Source organism: Kryptolebias marmoratus, linkage group LG13, assembly GCF_001649575.2.
Source record: "Kryptolebias marmoratus isolate JLee-2015 linkage group LG13, ASM164957v2, whole genome shotgun sequence".
NCBI lineage: Eukaryota > Metazoa > Chordata > Actinopteri > Cyprinodontiformes > Rivulidae > Kryptolebias > Kryptolebias marmoratus.
Window position 1 is genome coordinate 395,374 of NC_051442.1, and position 19,940 is coordinate 415,313.

A 19,940-nucleotide genomic window follows, 5' to 3' on the forward strand; every position below is an offset into this window, starting at 1 on the left:
CTCTGTCAGCTCCTTCTCCACCTCCCTCAGGTAGTCATCATCAAACTCCACTCCTCTGGACACCTCCTCTTTTAACTCTGAATCTAAATCGTCCTGCAGACCAGCACCCTGCTCCTCCTCACCCTCCTGTCCTCCTTCTGTCTCAGTCTCTCCTTCGGTTTGTTTGTTCGTTGAACCATTAAAGTCATCTGAACCTACAACTTCCTTTCGGGTTTCCAGGTTGCTGTCCCCCTCCTTCTGTTCCTCCTTCTCCTTTGTGTCCTCCTCCTGCTCCTCCTTCTCCTTTGTGTCCTCCTCCTGCTCCTCCTTCTCCTTTGTGTCCTCCTCCTGCTCCTCCTTTGTGATCTCAGGCAGCTCCAGACTCTCCTGGCAGTCGTAGAAGTCCTCGTCCTCGTCCCTTTCCTGTCCCACTCGTTCTTCTCCTCGGCTGCTCATCCTGATGCTCTGCAACAGAAGGTTACGATTCAATCAAAGTCAACGGGTCACATGATCAGCTCTGATGGAGGTCGAGGAAAAGAAAACCTTCACTTCCTGTTTGATGACCATTTTCAGAGAACATCTGAGGAAGAACCAGAACCTGAAATCAGATAATCTGTCCAGGTGAAACCCAGGTAAACTCTGGTCAGGAAGTACCCGCCCCTTCCTTTAGGCTCTAACCTGATTGGTCATTTTTAAAGGAACATAACAGTCTGCCAAACATCAAACGGTTCTTCAGACAGAATTTATGTGAAGAACTTCCTGCAGAGTAAACAAACTTAGTCCTTAAAGTCCTCGAGAACCTGATTTCAATCAGCCTGCCGACTCTCTGAGGTTCTGTTTCTGAAGGTTCTGTTTCTGTCTGAAGGTTCTGCTTCGGTCTGAAGGTTCTGTTTCTGTCTGAAGGTTCTGTTTCTGAAGGTTCTGCTTCTGACTGAAGGTTCTGCTTCAGTCTGAAGGTTCTGCTTCTGTCTGAAGGTTCTGCTTCTGTCTGAAGGTTCTGTTTCAGTCTGAAGGTTCTGTTTCAGTCTGAAGGTTCTGTTTCTGACTGAAGGTTCTGCTTCTGGCTGAAGGTTCTGCTTCAGTCTGAAGGTTCTGTTTCTGACTGAAGGTTCTGGTTCTCACTGAAGGTTCTGTTACTAATTTTAACCTGACTTTCGTCCCACACCTCCCAGACCATTTTCAGAAATCTTCACAGCACGAGGACAGGTGCTAAACCTAGCAGCAGTCGCGTGACTCAGCGACGTCAGGTAATAATCAGTAATCGATCAGTAATTGATCATCTGTATCTGAAGCAGCCGCGGCCTTAAATCAGCAGACTTCTGTCTGGGCTTTTATCAAAACAAACATTGTTCACTTGGTTGTTTTAAATAAAGTTTTCAGTATCAGCTGACTGGGAGCTACATGCTAACGGCTAACTGCTGAGCTAACCGGCAGCTGAGGACCGGCAGCGTGACGTCATCCACCTCCTGCGTCACATACCCACGCCATGTCCTCACCGTGACGTCTCTCTGCAGCTTCAAAACAGTAAAGCTGTGAAAACAGATGATGTTCTCACCTGCGAACACCTCGCTGCCTGTCCGGCTCGATCACTGACGTCACTTCCGGGTCATACTGCGGCGGTGTAGACACTTCACGGAGTTACTGCCCTCCACAGGGCAAATCTTTAGAAAGCAGCCTTGATTTATTTCAAACTGATGGTAGTTCTCATGTTGACCAAGTATGGACTTCATAGAGAAAACATTAATCTCCATTTCTAATAAATTTCCAAATATTTTTTTTCTTCTCTGGTAAACTACACTCATATAAGTTGTATGTTTTCTAGTGATAGCCAAATGAAGCTTTTCTGAAGCACTGAAGTTTGCTTTGAAAAAAGGTTCATTACCCAAAGCTTTTCAAAGTTCTCAGTGGCCACATCTGGTAGAAAGTCCAACTTGAAATGAAGCGTTTCACGGTGGTTGCCCACTGACAGCTGTTTCTTACCTCTTCCAAGGAGCTTCAGTTTCAGTTGACTGCTGGCTGAACAGAACATTAAACACCTGTTGGAAAACAACTAGGAACAGGTAAAAGTGGGCGGGACAGGAGTACAACCGAGGAAAAGAAAACCAAGCACTGAGGAAAACTGGCAAACACAGATAGGTATTAAACAAGAATCCCAACCAACTACAACAATAAAACACAAATGACTCTTATTAAACGACAAAAACCAAGATCCTGATAGAATAATGTTTGGTTAGTTCCCGCATAATATCCTAGAAAACTTTCAGTTTGGTCCCACTTTAAAGCTGAAGATTGTCCAGTTTCCCCAAATCCCAAACAACATTTGGTTTGTTCCCATATTCAACCCTGAAGAGCGTTCCACTTGCTTTCACGTTAAACCCTGAAGTTTAATATGGTCTCAGTTTGTTCAGAACTTCCAAACCCAAACACAACCTATGGTTCTGATGTAAAAACTCACTACTCTTTTTACCATCTTGTGATCTGCAGACAAATTTAATTACACAACTGTATCTGCAACATTTGAACTTTTGTAATATAATAAAAGTGTTTCTGACACTAATACCAGCTGAGAAAAACCCGAGAAGGTTACATTTCAGTGATTTATGAACTAATATGAAAGAAAAATCACCAATAAAATGTAATGCCATGGTAAAAAAACAAAAACATCTGGACTTCTGTTCTGTAGCTGAAGGCGTTTCTCTTCTCATCCGAGGAGCTTTCTGTTCAAACAGAGTTCAAGCTTTTAAAGCTGAGATGTTCTGTAAGCTGGATTCACCTGCAGATTAACTCACTCTCCTCACAACAGAGGCTCATTAGGGTCTTTGTTAGCCTGACTCACCTATGATGACTCTGGTCACATGAATGAAGGTGCTGATTGGAGTGAAACTGACTGAGGATCAGGCTTAATGCTCCATTGGAGGTTTTAGAAAGCTGAAATCTGAGACCTCCTCCTCTGTTTAAAGATGGTTTCTCTCATTTGATGTAAATGTCTTCCTTCACCCCCCTCTCAAACCACCTGTCTTCTCGGTCCAACATATGAACATGTTGGTCCTCCAAAGAGTGTCCCTTCTCCTTGAGGAGCAGGAGCTCAGCTGAGTCCTGAAGAGCTGCTCTCCTGTGTTGAGCCATGCGTCTGTAGAGAAGCTGTTTGTTTCTCCAAACAAATGTTCTCTCAAAGGAGTTCAGGGCTCTCTGTTCCACTTCCTTCGTGTAGAGATTGGCTACAGTGGGTGACACTGGAGATCCCAAGGAACAACCATGTTTCTGTCTGTAAAAACTGTCATTATACTTGAAATAAATGGTGGAAAGGTAGAGGTCCTGCAGGGTGCAGATCTGGTCTGGGGTGAAGTTGGTCCTGTTGTTTAGAAGTTTTCTGAAAGTTTCCACTGCTTGTGATGTGTGTATGCAGGTGAAAAGAGAAGTGACATCAGATGATACCAGAGTTTCTCCTGGAGCTTCAAATGTTGAACTTTGTTGGTAAAATCAATGGAATTCTTTATGTGATGAGGTGTGTTTCCAACAAGAGGAGCTAAAATACATCTGGCTGGTATTTTATTTATTTTTTCATGTATTTTATTCTTTAGTTCAGTGGTTCAGAATTCTGATTCTGAGATTTTGGAGACAAAAAAACAAAACAATATATAGAACACAATCCAGGGTTTAATGAAAGAATAGTTTTATTTCTTATTTTTAAATCATATTTTTCTGATTTCAGAATCAGTCCAACAGTCATGTGACATCAGCTACAAGAAGTAGAATTCATTTCTTTTCAGTTTACTGTTTGAAACAAATAAATGTATTAATTTAAGCTTTCATCACAGTTCAGTTACTTGTGTTAAGTCCATTCATCTGATTTACGTTTCAACATGAAGTATAAAGTGATGAAGAGGAGGAAGAGGAGCGTCTGGTCTGAGCGATCCAGGAGACAAACGCAGAGACTCGAGCGTAGCCTCCAGGTCTCTGAGGACGCCCACAGCCGACCCCAAATGAAGTTACACCTGTCAGGAACCAATAAGATAAAAAGTAGGATACGATTAGCAGCTCTGTCAGGCCTCAGACAGTGTGTGAGTGTGTGTGTGTATGTGTGCGGTGTGTGAGTGTGTGGGGTGTGAGTGTGTGTGTGTGCCTGAAAGAGAGAAAGAAACTGACCAATCACAGTCCAGTGTCCATCCTCCAGACACATCAGTGGACCCCCAGAGTCACCCTGAAAACAGTTTTACATTGTTTCTAAAAACTCAGAAAAACCCAGGTGAACTTCCTCTGAGTCCAGGTGAGTTCTTACCTGACATGAGTCAACTCCGCCCTCGGGGTATCCAGCGCACAGCATGCTGGAGGTGATGGTGTACTCAGGTAACAGGTGCTGACACTGGTCTTGGTCCACTAGAGGAACCTGAGCCTCCTTGAGAACATCAGGGAGAGGACCTGGAACACAGACAGATACTTTTAGACCAACTCTTCCGTCCATTGTTAAGGGAAATGTCTGCTCCCTGAACAACAAGGTCCCTAGTCAGGAGCCAGAGAGTGTTTTGGGACAGCAGTCTTAAGTGTTTTTATGAGTCGTGGTGCAATGACTGTATCTCTGACTCCATCAACAGTATAAGTGGCTTCAGGACAATCAAAGCTGACTGGTAAGAGAGGAGGAGGGGGACTTGCTATTTTTATCAGCATCAAATGGTGTAACCCTGGCCACGCTACAGTACAAGAACAAATTTTGAGGAAAAAAGCTTTCAGGACAGTGGACAAGACCAAGGTAAAAGAAAGATTCATTCATTCAAGAGACAGAGGTGGAGTGTGTCCCCAACTACAGATTTCTAGGCTTACAGCTGGACAACCAGCTAGTTACAATTTGTTTTTGTTTTGTTTTTTAGTTTCTTTTGTATTAGGTTTATTGTTTCTGTAATTCTGTTTTATTTCTTTGTTGTTCCTGTGTTTAGTTTAATTTTGCTCCCTGTTTCCTCTGTGCCATCACTCAGTATCTTCCATGTCAGTCTGTCTCAACCACCCACACCTGTTTCTTGTTGCTAATCAGTTCGTCTGTGTTCACTTCCTCTTCAGCCCATCTTTAAAACCCAGTTCTTAACTTCTTATATTCACTGGCTCATTGTTGCTTCATGTTTTGTCTGGTTCCCTCATGACTTCCTCCTCATGTTCCTGGTGTCACCATTATTTGTAAGTCTTTGTTATTTAGTTTGCTGCTGCCATGTCAGCCCTTTGTTTTTGTCGTTTTTGAATCATTTCCAGGATTTTGCAATGTTGCGATTGCAACTATTAACGCAAAATCAAGCAAACCCCGCGAAATCGCAACTTTGTCCAAAACACCGCAACTTTAACCCCAAATAACTCAGGAAGAAGACACGTGACGTCACTTCCTGCAGACCAGGGACAATCCAGAAATGCTCATGAATGTCAGTTTAGAAGCTATCAAAGTTCTCAAATAAAGCACCTTTTGAGAATGTCAATGTTTGTTGGGAATTATCTTACACAACTAGGAAGGATTTTTGGTTTAGATATTAAAAGTTATATTTTTTTATTGATTTTAGTAAAAAAAAAAAAATCGCAAAAATCGGAAAATGCCCCGCGAAATCAGGCATTTTAGCCGCAACAATCACAAAAAATGCCCGAGAAATCCTGGAGGGACTGAAATTAGTTTAATCTGAGCTCCCAGTTTCTGCCTGCTTTTGGGTCCAAATCCTCCAATCACCACTTTCCTACACAGAAGAACTGGTCCTGCCACATGGAGACAGCATACAAGAAAGAACAGAGCAGGCTGTAGTTTCTAAGAAGACATCTGCCAACCACTGCTGTGCTCTCTTTACAGGAATGTTGTAGTCAGTGCCTTGTTCTTTGGGGTGGTACTCTGATGCCAGATAAACAAAGACGTAAACTGATAAAAGCAAACTCCACCTCTGGAATAACACTGGACTGGGTTGACCAGGTGGCTGAAGTGAGGAAGCCATCATGAACATTAACAGACACACACGTCCTGTCAGATCACCTTCAGCTGTCCGCTGACTGAGCCAAGGTTCAGGACTAAACGTCTCTCCTGCCAGCTGCCATCAAGTTTTATGATAAGCAATCAATTAATCCATACTAAATGTGTTCCTAATGTAGGCCACTAAATGTATACTCCACTTTGGGCTCTTTTTAGGCACTATATTTTTAGAATTTGTGTATTTTATATGAACATTTTTCCTTTTAGTATTTTAGGATTAATATTTTTGTATTATCCTTTTTGTTGCTGTTGTCTGTGTGTGACATAACTGCTGCTGTGACCCTGTAATTTCCTGCAAAGTATCCATCTATTATTATGATTATCATTTAAACCTTCAAATGTTTTCAGTTTTGGTGCATTTCTTCCACTCTGTGCAGTTTGTCTCCATACAATGATGTGTATGTCTGTAATGTTGTTTCTCACCTCCCTCAGCTTCTCGTCCCCAACCTGCAATGAAACACTTTCTTCCTGCTGTGAAACTCTGGCCTTCAGCAGGTAAACACACCGGCTTTACCCATTCTGAAACACACAGGAACCTTTCTGAGATTAATCAGAATCCATCAACCAGTCTCTGAGGCACAAAACACAAACAAGAACCTTTTTGAGATCAATCAGAGTCCAGAATCTCAGGACTTGTGAGGTACTGACGGGTGAAGTTAACTGGCTGCTGCAGATGCACCATGGCAATGTCGGCCTGTTTAGTTCTTCTGTTGTACTGCCTGTTGATGATGATGCGATCGACTCGTCGAGTCTGGACATCCACAGAGTTCATGTCGCTCTGAGCGTGAAGTCCAAGAATAGCGGACCAGGACTCCAAGTGGACATTCTTCCTGTGGAGACAGAGTGGTAAAAAGATCCTCTTCATCTAACTGGACAATAAGAAGAATAACAGCTGCAGCACCACCAGCAGGCTGCTCAGGACAGTTCAGCAGGCCAATGAGATGTTTGGATCTCCCTCGAGGTGTCAGAGGTTCTTCATGGACAGATGTAGCTTCAGGAGAACCACCTCTTATTCCTAGAAATCATTTGTTTTTTTAATGACTTGTGTTTCTCACCCATAAACACAGTGTGCAGCTGTCAGCAGCCAATCAGGGCCCATCAGGGAGGCTCCACAAACATGGCGCCCCCTCCAATGCAGAGACACCAGCCAAGGCCACGCCCCCTTCATAGCATTAACCCCGCCAACCACTCTGCCTTCAGGTGACAGAAACAAACCACCATGAGACCAACAGGTTTATGAAGATCTGAGAAACCTAGCAGGACTTGAGTTCTCACCGTCAAGAGCCTTCCTGTCCTCTGGTTGGTCCAAATAGTTACTCACATTACTGATCGAATGGACTCCACATGCTAAAAACACACAAAGATTCATTAAAAACCTAAAATATTAAAAACACTCAGATCAATCTGAAAAATCAGAAACAGGTTTGCTCACGTTTGTTGCTGCAGTTCAGTGAAACCACCTCTTCATTTCTACAGGTTTCACTGTGAAAACATCAAGTTTTAGCATCATACAGCAACTTGTTGCCACATCTCTCTGTAAATACAAGATGATTCTGGTCCTAGAGTTATGGTAAGTTCTGGTTCTACTGCTAAAACCTCAAATCAGCAAAGTTGCACCGTTTAAAAAATGTAAAAAAAGAAGAAACAAATATAAAAGAACAAGTTGAAAAAAAACGTTAGAAAGTGTAATTTAGCATCAATAATAACAATCTGATGTATGATGTCAGCAGATTTTTTTAAAGTCAGGCTCCAGTTCAGGACTAAACATGTTCAGATGATCTCCAGTTCACTTCTGGATCCTTAATCTGCAGTTCGACCATAAATATGTGAGGAAATTTTTAAATGACTAAAAATAAAGTTCCCCAAAGAAAGATTGAAGGGATTTTCAGATTTCTCTTTGAAGAGTAGAACATTGAGGACCCAAACAATAGCATTAACAGCTGATAGAACCACATAGACCGTGAACACAGAAGAATGGGACAAAATAACACCTGAAACTCTTCATCACTTGGTATCCTCACTATCAAACCTCTTGAAGTGTTGAGAGAAGGAACAGAAATATAACAAAGTACAAAAATCTGAAAATAGGTTTTACTGGAATGTGTTGCAGCCTCAGGTTCTTATCTGTTACCTCACACTGGTTTCGAGAGTTCCGTTACTTGTGATTGTGACGGTTGCAAATGGTGAATCTTGAGGCAAAACTGGCAGCAGCAACGCTTTTCCAGACCTACAGGGAGTCAAAAACCACATCTGTCATCAGAACTCTCTACTTGTCCTGATCCTACTGGAACATTTAATCAATCCACCAGCTGCAATATATTTTTATGATGCACTGCAGTAATTCTACTTTACCCTATCCTAACATGTCCCCTCCTACCATACCATTAACCCCTAACCCTAACTCTTAATTTCTAACCTCTAACCTGGGGATGGGCAATCCTGGTCCTGGAGGGCCACCATCCTGCATGTTTTACTTGTTCCTTTGCGCCAACACACCTGATTTAAATTAATGGGTGATTAACAGGCTTCTGCAGAACATGAAGAGGTCATTTAACCATGAATCAGGTGTGTTGGAGCAGGAAAACAGGTAAAACCTTCAGGATGGTGGCTCTCCAGGACCAGGGTTGCCTACCCCTGCTCTAACCCCTAATCTCTAACACTTAACCCCTAATGTACTCAGAATCACCTGAGGCATCCATGCATCATACACAACATAAAGTAAGAACCATATACTCACATTTCAAGCTGATCTCAAGCTGAGCGTGCCATTTGTTGATCTCTACACCAAACCTTGAGCAGCTAGCAAGTGTCACTGGGTTATCATCGGGATAAAATCTCATAAAAATAAAAACCTTGACCTCTAACCCCTAAACCTTAACCACAACTGCTATTTTAAAGTTGGATTTCTGATTGAGATTCCTCACACAGTAAGCAGCTAAAACCCTGTAAAAACTCTGAGTAGTCCAGGTACTGACAGGTTAGAGCAGGGGTGGGCAGTCCTGGTCCTTTGGTGTCCCTAACCTGCAGGTTTTACTTGTTCCTCTGCTCCAACACACCTGATTTGAATCAATGGGTGATTAACAGGGTTAGGGTTAGTGATTTAACCATGAATGAGGTGTGTTGGAGCAGGAAAACAAGAAAAACATGCAGGATGGAGGCCATGAGGACCAGGATTCCCTTGGGTTAGAGCAGTGGTTCCCAAAGATTTTCTTCTGGGCCCCCCTATGGATTACATATAAAACATATTTTGTTTTCAAACTCCACTGAAGTTTATTTCACACTTCAGGTTGCAACAAAACAAACTACAAACCATCTTTGCAGTGAAACATGTTTGTGTAACTGTTTTTCTTTTTAGTTCTATACTGTAGAAGAGTATTCTTTGCTGTCAGTGTTATTTCAAACATATTTCTTTTTTTTATTTGTAACAATATTCAACTTTGCTATCATCAATACATTAAAAAAAAGCCTCTGTGCAAAATGGGGTTTAAAACCCTGTCCCTGTCTAAAACCTGTCTATTATGCTTAGTCAGGCACTTTTTTTTTTATTAATCATCCATCCCTGCAATGGCACTGCGCCCCCTCCAGGGGCGTGCCCCACTCTTTGGGAATCACTGGGTTAGAAGTACCTGTAGCCTTTGTATTGACAGGTGAGAGTTACCTGTATCCCAAATACTGACAGATAAAGTCAGACAGGTGACGGTTCCAGGTGTCAGCACACACTGTGAGCAGAGAGGAGACGCGTTGAATCTGAAGGCGACTGGAACCATTTACCTGCAACACAACTGAGGCACAAACACCAACAGATGATTTTTATATCACTGCGACGTCACCTGAGTGTCTCAGGTGTTTAATTCACAGGTTCCAGTCAATTTGAATCTTTGCCAAAACGTACCACCTCTTCATACCCAGAAGAAGAAATTTTGTACTAATTTGTTTTGATGTTGGCGGTTATTCAGAAAACATCTGGGGTTACTGCCCCAAATACCCAGGCCACTCTGATATAACAACATTAATATTACTAATACAGCTACTACGAATACCACTACTACTACTAGTACTAACAACAACAACGACAACAACAACAATAATAATAATGGTAATAATAATAATAACAATAACAACTAATGACATTGCAATAATCTGTGGGAAATTTTACTGATTCACTTGGGCAATTTATTAATAAGGGTGATTGAGTATTGCCCAGGAGCCAGGGCAGAGTCAGGGGCAAATTTGGTCATCCCACCAGATGCTATTATGGACGTCTTTATTTAAAACATTTTTTACTTTTAGGTCCTACAATGGATTTTCTAAGCCCCACCCCACCCCCATACACATCATACAGTTTACTGTCATGGATTTAAGTATTTTTGGTTTTAGTTTTGGCTTTGGGTCTTGGTGCTTTATTTTCTGTTTTCAGGATTATATTTGATGTTTCTGATTCATGTTTCAGTTTTGGGCTTATTGTTTCTTTTATTTTATTTAGTTGTCTTGATGTTTAGTTTGGTCTTAGTTCTGTTTTTGCTCCTTGTGTCTTTGTTTCCTGTCATCATTCACTTGTCTTCAGTTTATCACCTGTTTACCTGCCACGCCCATCTCCACCTGCTCCTAGTTTGTAATCACTCACCTGTGCCCACTTCCCCTAACTACCCTCTGCTTTAAAACCTGGTCATTTCCTCTACTTACTCGCTGGTCCATTGTCTCTTTGTTGCTTGTTCTCACAGTCTGGTTTCTCCCGTCTTTTGCCTTGTCCCATTTTTGTTATAATTTGTTTTTTGTTTTGCTGCCCCACCAGCCTTTTGCTTTGGTTCTGTTGTTTAAACAATAAATTTTTATTTTTTCCATCTACCAAGATGAGTCTGCGTATTGGGTTCGCCACTCTCTCCGCCCATTCTGACAGTTTACTCTGAGACTACACAGCTATGCAGCTTGTTGAAGATTACCACCTAATTAAATGAAAGCTACAGGCTAGGAGTTCACCGTCACAATGAGGTGAGTGAAAACGGTGATAGTAGAGTTGGAGCATTTAAATCATATCAAGCCAGCAATTCTTACCAACTTTGTTTTCATGAATAATGTAGACAATTTGGAGCTGCTAATGACCTTGTTAACAGGACCTTCTATGTCAGTGTTTACTGACTCTAACTGAAGAAGAAAAGGGTTAGAAATGAAAGCAAATTATATAAAAACTCTTCTTGTTTCGTATTTTCTTAACAGAGCACTTGGCTCTCAGACTGCAGGTTTCCTTGTGGTTCCTAGAGGTTCTAAAAGTAAAACAGGAGGCAGAGCTTTTCAGTTCTCAGGCTCCTCTCTTGTGGAACCAATTTCCAGTTTCTGTCTGTGAGGCTGACACCCTGACAACTTTTAAGACTTTGTTTTTTGATAAATCTAATAGTTTGGTTTGGTTCGGGTTGTGTTGAATATTTAAGGTTACAGAAAACATTTCAATGTAAACACGCAGTATTAGGGTCTGTATTGATAATTAATTGCTGACATACCACAATCGGCTTCATCCGACCCATCAAAACAGTTGACCACTCCGTCACAATGACCATTACCATGGATGCAGTTTCCTGTCCGGCACTGGAACTGATCAACTGCACATGGAGCTGTTCACACACAATCAGTAATCAGTAATCAATCTATCCAGTAAACCCAATCTATCTGAGCTATGAGCATGAGCTCACCTGGAGACCCCAGACCAACCCTGCAGGTAAAGTTGGCCCTGAATCCGCGGCCATGGCCACTGCTGTCTGTAAACAACCATACTGACATCTGATTGGCTGTTGAGAATAAGTCATGGGTGGGGCCTTTTCTGCCAGTGAGCACAGCTGGAAGAAACACTACCAAGTTAACACCAAAAGAACCAACCTGTACAGGTGCAGATCAATCAGCAGAACACAACCTCACCCAGTAGGGTAGAGTTAGGCCCAGTTCCATCTCGCACCTCTACCATGTCATAGGTTGCCTCAATATCAAAGTCCAGGAAGTGGAGCTGGATGTTCTCACCTTCTTTTGCATGCAGAGTCCACAGACCTGCAGCAGAGAATCGTGGGTAATAATCAAAAAGGTGACAGGTGAGGTTTAAACACGACTGAACAGGTAAAACACAGCAGAACACAGAAGAACAGGTACAGCAGTTGTTAAAAAATCACTGAGAGGTTATTTGGTGAGGTCTCGCTGAAAGATTATTAAAAGTCTGGTAAGACTGTTGATCACTTGTTGAGAGATCAATGATTATTCAGAGATTGCTGAAAAACTGTTTCTAACTAATTTAAAATTTGATGCACTCAACGATTTCTCAACAGTCTTATCTCTGTAGAAACAAAATGCAACTACGATGACTTCCAAATCAGTCAGACTTCCAAATTTATAAATATGAAAGGTACAGGTAAAAGAACAAATATAAGTACAGGTATAGGGATGGACGGATAAGAGGACAGGTAGAAGTGCAGGTATGAGGATGGACAGGTAAAAGAATTGGTATAGGTACATGTAGATGTAGATTCAAGACAGGTGTAACCAGGTGTACTCACACTCAGCCATGTTTCCATAGGACTGTGGGTAGTTTGGAGAACTAAATGAAGAATTTGGTTCCCAGAGGTCAAAAGGTCCTCCACAGTCAGCTGCACCAATCAGAGAAAAGTGGGGCGGGTCAATAAAATATATATCAGCAGTAACAAAACAGACACTACACTACAAGACTTCACAAACACAAACAACACAACAAACTTGTAACAGAGAAAGGAACACATTATTGATGTTTAAACATGTAATTCACCTCCGTAGGGGACATGATCTGAGTGTGGCCCAGTAACTGAACAGGTTCCAAGTCTCACCTACTTAGCAGGAGTGGTCTGAGTCTTACCTGGTATGGGGGGCAGGGTGGTTGGAGGTGGGACATTGGTTGGCTCAGGTGGTGCGGGGTCACAGGCATCAGGTGTCAGTGTGATGTCATCTAGAGCAATGTCATTTCTCATGCCTCCTTTCTTCTGAGCTTCAAAAATCACCTGTGAAGGTCATGTGATCTGTCAGCCTATCAATAAACCTTAATGGCTTGAGGACTTCCTTTGTGATGTCACTGACCGTGGCTTCTGAGGTCAGGTTGAGGGTCACCTGGCCATAGTTCCAGGTGTCACCGTAGTTACCCTCTCTCTGGAACAATACAGTAATGGGAACATCGACCTGCGACAAAGACGGACTGAGCAGGACTCTGAGACAATGGACATCTTCGCCGAACATGTGGTACCTGCAATCATGTTTACATGTTTACTCAAGGATGCAGTTCAATTGTTTACTAGTTTATTACTTATATTTAATACATTTATTTGTGAATAATTGTGATTACTCATTTTTGATGAATGTTTGTTTACATTTGTAAACAAATGTGGGTACTTTTAATTTTTTAAAACCTTGTTTACATTAGATTGTACTTTGTTTACTAATTACGTACAAGTTGTTTTAATGGTTCATTAATTATTTGTTCATTTGATATTGTTTTCTATAGTTTTTACATGTTGTTGATTTCTTTGTTTTTACTTTTTTCACTGTTTTATATACATATGTTTGTTTATAATTGTCTCTTTTCTTGTCTGTTTGTTAATCCTGTACACAGGATTTGTTTTCAGGTAAATATCTGTTCAACTACACTTGTTTTGTTTGTTTACATGTTTGTTTGTTGTTTACCAGAAGCTCAAACACATTGGCTGTAAGGGCAGAGTCAGAGGGAGGCTGTGGATCATAAAGCTCTTCTGCAATTGGCCAGGACTCAGAGGAGTGACGATGTAGAAGCCTATAAGATTATTACAGATCAAGCAACCAATACAGGTTGATTATTCATTACAGATCCATCACTGTAGGTTTTATTATGAAATTGTTGTTTATTGTCACATGATTGGCAGTTGAGAATTTCTTATTCTGACTTACCTGAGCTGTTCCCTAGCGTGTGATCTAAACTCGGTCCTGTTAATGGAGGGAAAGTGGCTCCTCTGGTTCTGATCCAGTCACTGTCATCGTCCTGCTGCTGCCGCCAGAAACACAAGCCAGGTTCAAAGCTGCAGCTGAACTTTTCTTGGACTGAAACCAGACCCGGGACAGAAAACATTTAAAGGCAGGAAATGTTCAGATAAAACTGGTTCTGTTCAGATCTGTTGTCTTACAAGACAGGATGGAGGTGTTGGCCGCACTGTAGGTGGCTCTGAACCCAGACAGGCTGTTGAAATCATCAGAAGAAAACTCCATCGTTGATTGGTCGCTTAGCAGCCACACAATCCCAGGAGAGGTGGTGCCTGAGAGCTCAGCTGCCAATCAAAAGTCAGATAAAAAGGTCATCTGCAGGAATCAGAACTGTGTTCTAGACATCCTGCTTCTCGTTAGATCAAAAATGAAGTCATGGAGGAAAACCTAGATTCAACTGAAGTTATCCTGTTCCTTCTTTGTTCAGCAGAACTTCATAAAAACTAGAAAAATGATAAAATAACTTTTTAGTTCACCTGTAAGTCGTTTATTTGTTCCAACTCCTTCATATAGTTTCAGCGTGTCTGTGATTTCCTCAGTCTCAAAGTGATGGAAGTTTAACTGAACCGAGAGTCCGTCATCGACCCTAAAAATAGATCACAAGATCACATCACAACGCAACACACAACTCAACAAACACCACAATATACATCACATGAACACAACATACACAACATGTTACAGAACAGTTAAAAAAATTGTGTCTGCCATCAACACTGAAACACAGAATTCAACAGTTTTATTTATAAAGCGCTTTAAAAACAACACCGCTGGTACAAAGGTGTCCTGGAAGATGTCTCTCTGTACAAAGGTGTCCTGGAAGATGTCTCTCTGTACAAAGGTGTCCTGGAAGATGTCTCTCTGTACAAAGGTGTCCTGGAAGATGCCTCTCTGTACAAAGGTGTCCTGGAAGATGCCTCTCTGCCAACCCCTGCCTTTAAAGGGATTCTGGCTGATGCCTCTCCTGCTACAGCCTTTGAGGGGGACATGCTGGGCACTGGTTCCTCTGATCTTGTGCTTCATGTTGAGGCTGACATATTGCCTTATAGTCCAGTTCAAGTCTTTATAAGGGTTTCACCAGACTCCTCTTCTTTAGTTTCTGGACCTGACTTTCAGGGGGTCAGGTAGGACCCATATCCAGCACCAGTTGCAAAACTGGTTCTGTTGAAAACTTCTCCACCTGTTGTTGCAGTCACTGAAGTTTCCCAGCATTCAATTCAATTCAAAAATACTTTATTGATCCCAAAGGGAAATTAAATGCATTAAATTAAATTCACCATGCATCAACCCTGACAGGGATCCAAACACATACTAGTCCAGAGATATCTTGTCTGCTTGGGCAGCTTCCTGGTTGACTCCAGAGCTGTCTTGTCTACCTTAGTGGCCTCCTGGACTGTTGCTTCTGTTCCAATGGGCCATGTGCTTCATTATTTTAGTTATACTTTATCTACTGCCCATACCTGCAATTATTTTTAAATTCTTTTTATTTTGCTCTTCGAACCTGTTTCTAATTCCTCATTTTGATTCAGTATTCCAACATGCAATAGGAAAGTGCTGAAGTGTAAATCGGGTCACAGTATGTAAATTTAATGTTTGTGTCTTCAGATCCTACCTGATGATCCAACGGCAGAAGCTGCTGCTGTTGTATGTCTCAGACTTTGATGAACTAAATGATCCACTTGGTCCTCCCAACACAAACTGTCCATCACACGTTGTAGCTATGGAGATGAGACGCAGGAAGTTATATCATGAAAGTGTGACACACCTGAGTTCTGCTGGTTGTTGCTGACAAATGAAAATCAGATCTGATCAGAAACCTTCACTGACCACAGCGAGCAGCAGCTTCATCAGACATGTCAGAACAGTCGCTGACTCCATCGCAGAACTGATTAATCAGAACACACATGGATCCATCAGCACAGGGCATTTGCTCAGGAGGACAGGTTACTGCAGAGAGAACAGAGCTGTTAGGACCTGAACTGACCAAACAGGTAGAAGAAGCACCTGAAGGTGTCTCACCTGCTGTAGGTGTGACAGTGGTTGCTGCAGGTGTCATCTTGTCAGGTTTCTCTGCAGAAACACAACCATTGGAGATGTTTAAAAACAGGATATAAAACTGACAAACTGTTTGATAACTCTTAAAAGGAAAGTGGGCCCTGATCCAGGCTGTGCTTGGTTTGAGAGTGGAAATGCTGTCCCAGACTTGGGGTAATGACAGATGGTGGAAGTAACACTTTGAGAATCCTTAAAATGGTCACCATGTTCCCCTTTGAGGAGGCACAGTTTGGGGAGTCTGTTACAGTGGCAGAGGTCACCAAAAGCAATTAAAAAGCTCCCTGGTGGCAGAGCAGCAGCAGTCCACAAGATTCAACCTGAACTGCTGAAGGTTCCTGGCATTGTGGCATTGTCACTAATGACAAGTTTCTTCAATGTTGCATGAAAGACCAAGACAACACCTCTGGGATAACAGATTAGGGTGCCATTCACCTTTTTAAAAAGAGATGCTGGAGAATGTGTTCCAGTTGCTACAAGATACTTCAGGTGTGTGAGGTGCCAGGGTTACTTTTAAGGGCTGTCCAGTCTCTTCAGGACCAAAACAGTAAGTGAGTCTGCACCAAGTTGAGCTTGTACCTGGTGTGGAATGGACTCTGTCAGGAATGTCCCTTGTCTCAGTTCTTGTCTGTGGTGTTCATAGAAAGGATCTCAGATGTAGAGAAGAAAGTGTCCGGTTTGGGAACCTACCAGAAAAAAGAAATGCTCACTTTGGGTCGGTGGTGAGCCTCTTTGTCAAACTGAGGTGTTCCAGATCTTGGGGTCTTATTCCTGTTGGGATGATAGGAAGGAGAGGGAGATGGATCAATGGACCAGGGCCTTGGCTACTGTAATCAGGGTGTTGCTCCAGTCTGTTGGGGTGAAGAAGGAGGTGAGCTGAAAGGCCAGGATTTGAATTTACTGGCCAGTCTGTCACTGTTTCAACCCCTTTACCTATGGTTTTAAGGTATGGATCAGAACTGAAAGAACAAAATCCTGGATCCAAGCACCTGATATGTAGTTCCTTTGCAGGGAAGATAAGGGAAAGACCTCCATCATCCAAGGAGAGTTCATAGTAGAGTTGCTGTTCTTCTTCATCAAAAGGAGTCAACTAAGTTGATGAAGCATCTGATTACGACGTCTCCAGGTTGTGTGCCTCTGGAGGTTTTCTGATCACATCCCACTGGGAAGAGACTTCTGGGCAGACCCAGAACTCTCTGAAGGGAATATGTATCCTCTCTGGTCTGGGAACACCTTGGGATCCTCCAGGAAGAGCTGGAGAGTGTCAGGTTTTCCTGGACTGGTTACCTGGACCATGGATAAGAGAAGGAGGATGGCTGGATGGCTGGATGGCTGGATGGCTGGATGGCTGGATGGCTGGTACCAATCTGTTTAATCTCATTTATTGTAATAAAACAAAACTGAAATTAAGTTTCTGACCATCTCATTGTCATGATGTCTGCCTTTAACAGGATGTGACATCACATACTCACCTGTGATCCAGATGCTGTTTGTGTCAATTACTAATGCCCCTCCCACTGTCTGCTGAAGCCCCGCCCCCAGCTGCTGCTCTGCCTCTTTAGTTTCAATCAGCTGGTTGAACCAGAGGTCAAAGGTCACTACCACACTGCCAGGCCTGGAGACACATAAGAAAAAGCTTCAGCTGATCAATATTTGAATCAATGGATTATCACCAATTAATGACATCATCAGTTGATTACATCATCAATCTAATGTTCACAGTGAGGTCTGACAGGAAGATGGCTGATAAGATATTTTAGAAGTGGGTTGATCGATCAGTATTTATCTGATTAATCAATAAATATGCAGTGTTGTGCAAGTTCACCCCTCACTTGAAATCGTTCAACGTTCAGCTCATACAGCTTAAAACTCAATTAATTCAAGCTTATAGTTCACTGCCTAAAACTTCTGAACTAAATTCATAAATCCAAAGTGAATTAGTTCAAGCTCATTTATCAAAAGTTCACAAAGTAGTTTTCTACAAAAGCTGTTCAGTTTAGGCAGATATGTGTCAGTTAGCATATTAATTGTGTCATTGGACTATAATCCTCTATGGTAGGCTGCTGTAACATCAAACCACATTCCTGTTTCTTTACCCACTTTCTCCTGGTACCTAACTCCAGCAGTCACTGTGAGAGATGCTGGGGACACCTGGACAGTCTCCAGTCCATCGCAGGGACACGTAGAGACAAACAACCATTCATACTTTGTCTCACACCTTGGGACAATTTAGAGTTATCAATGAACCTGACATGTATGTTTTGATTCTGTGGGAGGAAACTCTGACTAAAAAAATCTTCTATCTGAGTTGAATTAGGACAGTCACTTTAAAGGGGTTGAATATTTATGCAGTCATTTCTTTTACACAACATATTTTGATTTAATTGGTATTACTCTGTAGAAATTTGATTTCACTTTGACACTGAAGGTTTTTTTTATTTTGAAAAAAGGCCAATTTTATTTTGAACATGATTGAATTATGATGACAATAAAAAACACTTTTTATAGGTGCTGTAAGAAAAAAACCTGTGGTGTTCCACAGGATTCAATATTGGGGCCAAAATTATTTCTAATGTATTTAAATGATATTTGTTCTGTAACTAAGTTAAAACTATAATATTTGCAAATGATGCCAACTTATTTAGCTCAGGAGTATTTATAGAAAAAGAAATAAATGTGCTTCTGCCTGAGGTGTTGCTTATTTTGTTTGTTATTGCCAAGTTCTTTTTTATTGTAAACATTTAAATCAGTTTATTTTGATTATTATTATTATTGTGACGCAGTAATGACGTGTGAGAGACGTGGGCATTTATGAGCTGCAGCTTCAGCCTTCAGCCTTATTTTGCCAATTAGGTTTGTTTGTTTTTCTCTTTTATTAATTTTACATCACTGCCTTTTTGTTTTATTAGCAGGATGAAAATAAAGACTAATTCATGTCGTCACATTGACTTGTGCTCAGTTCAAGTTCCCCAAATAAAAAATAAAACTTGTTAAATTCAAAGTTCACAAAAATATAAATGTATTCGGCACAACACTAAATATGGGAATAAAAATGTATTCTGTTATAGATCAGTGGTGTGTTGATCAGGAGTCACCAGATTAATCAATAAATATGTGAATAAAATAATTCTGTGGAGTACGGCGTTGTCTGAGTTACAACCTGATTAATCATTGCTTGATTGATTGGCAGGTAAACTGATTGATCAGATATCTAACCTGAAGTATTGAACCTGACAGAATCTGTAGAGCCGCCGCAGCTCACCGACGCTGAACGCCTCAGACACCTGTCAACCAATCAGAAATCAGACTGATCAGGTCTCATTAATACTGATTCTACTTCCTGGTTTAATGTTGTGGACCATGTTCTCTATAAAATAAAATTCATTGTGATTACAGAACGCTGACTGTAGCCCTTATAGTGTGTTCCTGTGACCTTTCACATTAAAAGCCCATAGTCTCACCAGCTGCTGGACGTCGAAGGCCAAAGATTTAAACAACTGGCTGCTGGAGTTCCTCAGTTCTTCAGAAAAATCTGCTCCAGAAACGATCACCATCTGGCCCAACAGCTGCACAGGTTCCTCTGCACCTGGACAGGTAATCAATGACATCATCAGTACAGCACCTGGAGCACGCTGATCATGTGATTAAAACTGCTTACCTTCAGGTTTCAGGCTCACCCAAGAAACGGCGATGAGAGCGACACAACAGATGAGAAGAAGAGAAGAAACAGTGCAGAGGAGGACCTCCAAAGACGACAGGCGCCGAGACATCCTGAAGGACGAGACCAGACCGGATCGGATCGGATCCGGATCAATGATGTTTTTCTTACTATAGANTCTCTCTGTCCTTGCTCTTGTAAATAGTAGCCTGTCCTCAGGTGTTGTTCCTGAAAATTTGAAACATGCAG

The 19,940-nt window shown here is 41.7% G+C and overlaps 2 protein-coding genes across 3 annotated transcripts in view; both read right to left on the minus strand.

Annotated features, from left to right (window-relative positions):
- ttc1 (tetratricopeptide repeat domain 1) overlaps window positions 1-1,298 on the minus strand; it is a 3,828-nt gene extending 2,530 nt beyond the window's left edge. The window contains exons 1-2 of the mRNA XM_037979159.1: window positions 523-1,298; window positions 1-444 (exon numbers count right to left, since the gene is read on the minus strand). The exon at window positions 1-444 is cut by the window's left edge and continues 7 nt beyond it. Coding sequence (XP_037835087.1) covers window positions 1-444; window positions 523-546 — 468 coding nt within the window. The 5' untranslated portion in view covers window positions 547-1,298. The remainder of the gene's footprint in view (window positions 445-522) is intronic.
- Window positions 1,299-3,635: 2,337 nt separating this feature from the next.
- On the minus strand, window positions 3,636-19,923 carry tmprss15 (transmembrane serine protease 15). 2 transcript variants are annotated; one of them, XM_017404037.3, is made up of 27 exons: window positions 19,692-19,921; window positions 19,495-19,619; window positions 19,250-19,317; window positions 17,506-17,648; window positions 16,001-16,051; window positions 15,809-15,928; window positions 15,594-15,699; window positions 14,458-14,567; window positions 14,125-14,265; window positions 13,892-14,041; window positions 13,652-13,757; window positions 13,052-13,214; window positions 12,834-12,975; window positions 12,502-12,591; window positions 11,876-12,001; window positions 11,653-11,796; window positions 11,464-11,574; window positions 9,627-9,750; window positions 8,100-8,195; window positions 7,401-7,450; window positions 7,244-7,315; window positions 7,024-7,162; window positions 6,617-6,798; window positions 6,392-6,487; window positions 4,259-4,398; window positions 4,126-4,180; window positions 3,636-3,974 (listed from the first exon to the last, which is right to left on the minus strand). In XM_017404037.3, exons 1-27 carry the CDS (start codon window positions 19,801-19,803, stop codon window positions 3,838-3,840), a joined length of 3,099 nt encoding a protein of 1,032 aa, XP_017259526.1. In that variant the 5' UTR covers window positions 19,804-19,921; the 3' UTR covers window positions 3,636-3,837. The 2 variants fall into 2 exon arrangements, with proteins under 2 accessions (XP_017259526.1, XP_037835086.1); XM_037979158.1 differs by lacking the exons at window positions 3,636-3,974; window positions 4,126-4,180; window positions 4,259-4,398 and having other exon boundaries at window positions 6,396-6,487; window positions 6,566-6,798; window positions 19,692-19,923.
- Between the last annotated feature and the right edge of the window lie 17 nt (window positions 19,924-19,940).